The sequence below is a fragment of the Polypterus senegalus genome, chromosome 9 (genome assembly GCF_016835505.1).
Source record: "Polypterus senegalus isolate Bchr_013 chromosome 9, ASM1683550v1, whole genome shotgun sequence".
Taxonomy (NCBI): Eukaryota; Metazoa; Chordata; class Cladistia; order Polypteriformes; family Polypteridae; genus Polypterus; species Polypterus senegalus.
In genome coordinates this window covers 135,527,189-135,535,796 of record NC_053162.1, presented here as the reverse complement: position 1 = coordinate 135,535,796, position 8,608 = coordinate 135,527,189, and the positions used below count along the sequence as shown (strand labels likewise).

Here is an 8,608-nt window from a genome sequence, read left to right as displayed (position 1 = left end):
CTGGAGTTCAGTGATTGCTCGGATAGAATTCAGATGCCATGAGACCCTACCTTGGAAGAGCAAGTTAAAAAAATGAATGGATGATGCAATCATTCTTTGACTAGTGCATATGAATAGTATTGCTCTCAAACTTTCCAAGGAGAAAGTCAAATCTTTACATGAAAATGCTCCAATGAGTGACAAAATACAGGATGCCTTAACTATTTATAATTCTATTATGAAGTGTTATAAACCAACCACTGTATAATAAAAGTTAAATGGTTCTTTTGTAGCATAACATGCTCAAAATTATTGCTAATTATGACTCCTAAAGGGAGATTTACAAACAAAAAATGTGTCTGTCGTTTACTTTCTCACTTTAAGTTATTTATCTATTTAGTTCTTCTTTTTATTATTATAATTACATATTTATAATTCTATTAATGTTTTTTAATTAATAAAGACATATATTGTTATTGTTCCTTTATATTCATCTCAAGACACAGTCATATAAGTTGAGCATATTCAACCATGACACACTGTAGTGTTGTATTCCACAATGTCATGTCCACCCTTTAGTAATTGAACTCTTGTCTCACCCAAGGCTTCCCACTTAATGCAATTTTCCCATGGATGAATAAGAAGGTGAAGTATGTGGTGATTTAACACTTGAGAACATATTGTGCTTCTTCCATCTTTCAGTCTATCCAGCCATTAACCATATTGCAATTATGAAAATAATGGTTGCCATTAGTGTCCACCAATAGGTCATGGGATTTCCACATTAACTGGGATAGAGCACTGTATAGCCACAATTTTTGAAGCAGCCTTCACAGCATTCAGATCTTGAACAGAGTTCATTCAGGCTCCATGTACCTGACCAACTGAGATGAAGGACAAGCTCTTCCAAAGGTAACACTTGAGCTCATCCCAAACAAAAGCATGCACATCTTAAACAGCTTTAGGTAAAGAATAAGCAGAACAAGTGAACTCCAGATAGACAGCAGGATTTTAATCCATGTTCCGAGGAAGCAGTCAACCACTGAGCCAACTTGACGACTGGGTTAGCTTAACCTGTTTGAACAAATCAAATTTTTTCTCTAAGCTGTTAATTTTGAATGATTTATTGAAAAAATAGAAATTACAAAGACTCTAGGATTCCCAACATTTCTAAACAAACCAATAAATGAGGGCTTACCAGTCAAATATACCACAATGTTACATACCCCCACTGAAACATGAGATTTCAGCTTAAATCTCCATGAAAGGCTAACCACTAAGTGCTGCCTCTCTTATTTTAATCTACTTACTTGTAACCATAAACAAAAAGCTTGTAGACCACAGCTGACCGCATTCAGAGTAGAATGTTTATTGACCAGAAAACCTGAGTGTCAGTCTTTTACTTAAACAACATCTCCACTATCAGCTTTAACAAAGAAGAATTTGGTTGGCCTTGTCCCTCAGGTTTCCTTATTTGAGGTTTTAACTTATTCCTACATTAAGGATCTTTGTGAATATACATGATTGTAATGAATTCTTCATAATGTTCTCAAAAAATAAAGCGCCCTTTCCAAGCTTTACATTGAAGCTTTTGCTGCCTGCTTTTATTGGGAATGTGAGATTAAACACACATATTGGGTTGATTGGTGATTGTTAATTTGGTCCCATTTGAGAGTTAGAGTGGGTGTATATGTGAGTAGTGGATAAATTAATTTTAAATTATAAAGAGTTGACTCAAAATTTTGCGAAGTGTAGATTTATCTGTGTACATGTGCTCTTCAATAGTCTGATTCCCCATGGTTCCTGTCTTAAGCTCAATGTTGCTAGACTAGGCACTGGCTCCTGTGACCCTGAATTGTATGAATGGATGTCCTAAACAGAAATTAGGACAATAAGAAAATCCCAGTGTGAATAGGAAAATACGGTAGTATTGTTACCTATTGTTGCAGACACTATTGTCTGCTTATTAGAAGTGACCAGACCTAAAGCAAATTAGCAGAAATTCAGAAATTAGCAGAAATTTTTACCACAAAAATGAAATAAATCTTTACTGAGACTTTCAACTAGGTCATAATTCACTGTCAACTCATTTACATGCAAGAATTGATATAAAGAACAGGATGGTGCCTTTGCTGCCTAATGGCTCCCAAAAATTGGGTTTAGACTGCAGCCACTCACTTGTGTGTGAAGTTTGCATGTTTCCTTTTTGTCCATATGGGCTTTTCTCTGAATACTCTGGTTTTCCTTCCATGTCATAGTGATCTATAGTCTAGGATGACTATCATTTTGAAACTGGCCCTGTATGTATATGTGTAATTGTGCTCTGGTCTGGACTGGTGTCCAACCTTAATGCTGCAATTCACTCCAGTCCTGGTATCCTAAATTGGACTAAGAGTCTCAGGAAATGGACTGTAAAAGTGGTAATTAAAGACAATACAGTTAGGGAAGATATCCTATTACATACTCAAAAAGACAGAAGAGTTGGTGGTGGACATCTGGTATAGTAAGGATCCCCTAAAACTAATCACCATCAAGGGGGAGGAAGTAGAGGTGGTGTAGAGCTACAGGTACTTGGGGGTCCATATGAACAGCAAACGTGACTGGTCTGATAACACAATGGCTCTGTATAAAAAGGGCCACAATAGAATGTACTTCTAGGGGAGACTCAGGTCTTGTGATGTGTGCAGCAATCTGCTGGAAATGTTTTACCAGTCCATTGTTCTAAACAGTGGTCTCCTGGGGCGGCAGGTGATGCAAAATGTCTCAACAATCTTATTACCAAAGCCATCTTCATCACAAGACTGACTCTGGACACTCTGGAGGTTGTTGTTGAAAAGAGGATGGTAGTAAAGTTGGATGCCATCATGAACATTTCTACTCCTACCATCCAGGGGGCACTTTCTTGGAGTACTTTTAACCACTGGCTCATATCTCCACAGTGTAATAAGAAGTGCCTCTGGGGATCTTTTTTGTCTGCTGCCATTAGACACTTCATTGCTTTTTCCCAATGTCCCTTTCTTCACTCCAATCAGAAGCTATTGGAAAATAGTACAAACTTCAGTCCACTATTGTTTATGTTTTTTGTGTTATATTCTACTTTGAGTCAATATTTGTGTATTTTATGATTTAATTTTTTTTTTTTTTGCTGCTTATTCCATCTCATCAAAATCTAATCTAATCTGAAATACTGCTTATTTTTAGACTGGTACCACCTAGCCCACAAGAACTGTGACTGGTAATTCCTTAGGTGAAGCCAGAAGACACCATTCAGGGTTTTCTTTTTCTTCTGTAAGCTGCACCACTGGACTCTTTGTTTTGAAAGGCCATGCGTTTGAACTTTTTCTCTTTTGCAGCATTGTAAAATGTCATATATATATATATATATATATATATATATATTTTTATCATAAAAGTGACTTTAAGACACCTGCTCTCATTGTGCCCCACACATTATAACCAAACAGAAATTTTAAAAGCTTTTTATTTAAATCTGATTGGATTAGTATGTAATTGTGTGGAATGAAGTGTGGTTGGGGTGTTTAGCAGATAGTAGATTGCTGTTGCACTGTAGGTGAAAGCTTGTACTTTTTCTGCTATTTGCCACTTGTTTATTGAATATACTAGGGACTTTTCTGCAAGCTGGGCCCCAGGGTGTGCATCCAGGTCTCATTCTGATTATATGTAACACAAAATCGGGAATGGTCTCCCCTAGACTTTCTTGTATACTCAGATATGGGGATGGATATTTGTGGAGCAAACCGCAAGACAATGATTATATTTTTATATCATGTACATTAATGAACCGTCAACAACAAATCAAATCAAATTATTAATATAGACCTATAGAACAATTATTATAAAAGTAAAAGTTGAATAAATCGGACTCTGCAGCTGCATGAATAAAAGGTAAAGTACTACTTCTGGTTAACGTAAATAGCCCAAAAGTTGATAGAATTCTACTTATTGTACCTAATCTTTGTATACAACATTTGGTTGACCTAAGTGAAAGAGTATTAAAGTTATCGTTAATAATTCCAAAAATTGTATTTTCGGACTTAGGGAGGTCTAAAACGTCGAGATTAATCAAAATCTCGAAGTGGATTTTTTGTAGGATCCCAACACTTTTCCTATACTTCGTATACGAGAAAGTTAGGGAGGTTTAAAACGTCAAGATTCATCAAAATCTCGACATCGAATCTCTGAACGATTACAATACTTTCCCTACACTTCGTAGACGAGAAAGTAATAAAATGAAACTGAATCTAATTTTTTTTATTCTTTAAAGATTTTCAGATAGATCTTGCGGTGGACTGCACTGGCAAAGGCAGTAAAATTATGCAATTTAAAGTGTTCACATATATATATATATATATATATACTGTATATATATATATATCGCGAAACTGTTTAGACATGCCCGTATACAACATAAAGCTGCTGTTCTCTTTTCTGTCCCATAATGCATACTTGTGCCCTGTGACACAGACGTTTTACGAATGGCACCGTTAAACACCAGAACAACCAAGAACAGTCCCGCGCTGCGGCCCTGCGGCACACCTTGGCACCACCTGCCCAAAGAAGACACGTGCTCATGAGCCCCTCCCCAACACCAACCTGAAGAAGCACCGTCGCCAGCACTTGTCCCACCTCCCTCCACCCAATCTTTGTTTGTAATTCAGTAGTTCTCCGCAAGGCGGCCTTAGTATTGCTTTATTAGCAAACCTAAACATGGCGACGAGGCAGAGCTGCGGGATGCTCGTGCTCGCGACGACCCTGCTGTTTCACCTGTTTCCCTTCTCATTCTCTGCGACTCTGTACGTCAACCGAGAACCACGATGGACCCGGCCGCAGGAGCAGGGCTTTGCTTGGGTAAATGTGGCGGAGGATCCCACGACAGGCGAAAGAGGCACTTGGAGGCGAGCGCTAAGAGAAATCGGGCAACGTAACGCTGCGTCCCGGGAGCTGCCCCTGCGGAGCAAGCGGAACGCAGCCGAACCGCCGCCACTCAAGGTGTACGGCAAGGTAACTGATGCGTGCGTGACGGTCACTGCTTTCTTCTGTCTTTTTTTTCAAATCAGATGGCTGTCCGTAGATTATATAGTCGGGACGCAGGTTTGTGAAACAGTCCAAACCAGTCGGTCGGCTTTAGCAGGACTACATCTGTCGGGCGACTTGGTTGAAATCCTAACCAGGTTGGCTTTGTAGGTACTGCCTTGCACGAAACCTTTCAGATGAGCGAGGAAAGTGTTGCAATGAGGACTCTTTCTTCTTTTTAAAGTTTTTCTTTGCCTTCCGCTTCCGCGCGAGAATAGTTTAGGTAGACGGCGTTATGTTTTAGGGTTCGACATAATTCGGGTGTGGGCATTTGCCCACCTGCCTGACATGCCAAGACGGGAGTCCTAGCGAACGAGGCTATGCCGATTGTCAGTATTTGGCAGTGACCGGAGGGACGTGTTGTCTCGGATACATTTGAAGTTGATAGATATGCTCATCTCACCAGGAAGTAAGTACATAAAAAGAAAATAAAAATATCGTGCGTCCAGAAACCGTAAACAGTCAGCAGCGGAGACAGCTTGATTAAAATTCACCTACCAGAGCAGCAGTCATCTCATGTTAACATGTTTTGTTTGGTTGCCGGCTGCTCCTTATCTTTTTTTGTACAAGTCTTGTCTTGTATGCAAGATTCATAATGACTGTTGTCACCGTGGAAGTGTGCGTTCTGCTGTTCGTTAGATTTATTTTAAAGGCACTCTGGCAATCAGCTCCTCTCAGATTCTCCCGTGAATTAGGACAATGAAATTTCTGAGTCATCCCCACTGGGTGATGCTGAGCTGGACATCCCATGCTACCCTCTTCTTAGCAACATTCTGACAATTGTGGTTGAGAGATCCATTCAGTTTCTCCAGTGTTGGCCTTTGGGACTAGTTGGAAACAATCATATTACCAAACCACCTTAACTAGCCTGTATTAATTTGGGGAAGCAGTAGTTCTACTTTCTAGTCTACTCATGTTGATTTCTTTACACTTAGGATAAATAGAGCTACTTAATTCTAACTAACATTACACAAGTGTCCTTCATTTGCTCACTAATTACAATGTATGTACCCTGTATGTATTTGAGGATAGACATAGAGACAGGTGGTTAAATGAGAATCTGTATCTGAGCTCTGCATTCTTGTTTTAGATTGGAGTCATTCAGGTTAATATAGACATGTACTTAATCCCCATAAATCTCAACAAATGATACTCTGAATCAGCTACAGTACAGAATTTCTGATTGTCAGTATCTTATTCTTCAAAGTGGCTAAGATTAGTCTTGTATTAGAGATGGTCTATAAAGGTGATACAGAAAAATGTAAGGCTTTTTATTTTCAAATAAGCAAGCTTTTCTAGTTGAAGGTTATGCTTTTATTGCAGTAACAGAGACAAAACACAGGTTTTAGTTCTCCTGAGCATCGTCACTTGTTACTTTCATACCCTGAATTGATACATAGTGCCCCAAAGTGCATCTCACCATCACAGCCTGACACACACTAATTCTGGGTGAATGTCTGGTCACAGAATGTCCAGAGGCACTGAGAGCTCCTGAGATACGAGAGTTTCTTGACTTTAGCTGCCAATACTTTAGCAATAATTTCTCGGAAACAGTTCACTTAAAGTTGTTCTAAATCTTTTATTTTGAAGTGGGCAAGGTGGCTCAGTGGATCATGCTCTTAAGGATGTGACTAGCTAGAGACACAAAATACATGCAGTTCTGGAAGGTTACACAGTAATGTCTGAGATATGTACCTGTAAGAGAACTGAAAACCACACATAATAATGACTTGCATTATCTGTCATATTTTATACATTTAATTTTTTTCCACCTTCCTGCCATTTATATTTATTAAGTCTCATCGTTCTACTGTAAAACCAGCAAGCAATAAAAGTACAAAGTCAGAAGTGTAGAAAGTATAACAATGATACAAATAATAATAAGTAGTATGCTAATACCGTACATACTGTCAAAATCTGTTATTTGTGTGATATGCCTTGAAGCACAATGAAATACACAATCCAACCTCACAGTCAGGACAATAGTAGCATGAGTCCCTTCAGATTTTCTTTCCAGACTGACCTGCTTTTACACGGCATACTGCACATGTGAGATTGACAAGAGCTTCACTTTTGGGTTCATTAGAATCACTTTTGATTTCACTGCCTGAAGACAGATTCACTTGGTCATCACTGCTCATATCACCATAAAGACCATGTAACACCTGGGCAAGATTTATCTGCATTGCTGTCTGGGTAACACTCGGGCCTGTCGCTTACGCAAAACATGCCTATATTGTTTCCCGAGCAACACTTGGCACATATAGTCCGAGTAACCCTTGGGTCTTGTGCTTATGTGAGATGTGTCTGTACTGTTGCCTGAGTGATGCTCGGAACTAACGCTTTTAACACTGTTTTTACAGCCTGAGTGATGCTCGAGTCTGATGCTAAGGTTGTTTAAATACAAAAATGTAGCATTTCAGAGCTGAAATAAAAAACACACACAGTGTTATATGGAGTGTTATGGATTACAGGTCAGTTTTTATTTGCTTTTGCAAATAATAATCTTATGTAAAATATGGTATTTTCCATTGTAAAATTTTTGTGCAGTCCATTTTGCAATGGCAGCACTGTGTGAATTTTGCTTACTGTTAATAAAACCTAGATTGCACACAAGATTTTTGTATCTGTTTAATTGATGTGAAATGACAGAGTTTTTAAGCAGCTCACTAATACTGTATACAATTTTATCACGATTCATACATACATTCTTAAATCTGCTTAGTTGAATTTGGGGTCATGTGGGCCAGAGCCTATTCTGGTTGTTTTACTTCAATGAAGAAATTAATATGTATAATAAAACCTGTTAAATTAATAAAATGCCATCCCACATAGTAATTTTGGAAAGTAACTATTTCTTTCCTATATTTGGTAATTTACAGAATAGAATATATATTTTCTTATAAACTGTAATGTTGTTTTTGTTTTCTTGATCCTAAAAGTCTAAAGATTGGTAAAATGAAGTCCAGGCATTCATTCCTTGTGGATGTTTTTTTAGTTCCATTTGTTTTTGTATAGCATTTTCACTGAGTACATACTCCAAGCACTTGCAGAGGTAATCAAGTCATGCATCATTTACATATATGAGCATAGAGATTAGACTGTGCACACAGTAAAGAATGGTAATTTCAATTTCATTAACAAACAACAAAACGAAAGCATTTCTGGAGATAAAAATGCCCTCCCAGAGGTATATTAATTAATGTCATAGTTCAGCTAACCTAGACCAACTGGGCACTTATCTCCATAGGAATTCTATAGTATTTTTATATAGTAAGTTTGTTGTGGGCAGTGTAATATGAAGAGTTTTTCCTCTCAGCTTTGGAATCAGAAATTCAGTGTTTTGGTGTTTCTTCCCATGGACAGGAGTAGCAGGTTGACAATGTAATAGTGACAGCAAGCGTCACATCTGGATATTTTGAAGAGAAATGAAATGGGAATCCTCCTCTTAAACTTTACTCATTTGATTGCATAGATAGGTATACTAAATAGTGTGCTTTTCATCAGGAAATGAAAGTTACAAAGGTGTAATGCT

At 38.1% G+C, this 8,608-nt stretch overlaps 1 protein-coding gene across 2 annotated transcripts in view; it reads left to right on the top strand.

Moving 5' to 3' along the window:
• Window positions 1-4,700: 4,700 nt before the first annotated feature.
• The window catches only part of sorl1 (sortilin-related receptor, L(DLR class) A repeats containing), a 263,409-nt gene continuing 259,501 nt past the window's right edge, over window positions 4,701-8,608 (top strand). For both annotated transcript variants that reach the window (XM_039763937.1, XM_039763936.1), the window contains exon 1: window positions 4,701-5,001. In XM_039763937.1, coding sequence (XP_039619871.1) covers window positions 4,708-5,001 — 294 coding nt within the window. In that variant the 5' untranslated portion in view covers window positions 4,701-4,707. The remainder of the gene's footprint in view (window positions 5,002-8,608) is intronic.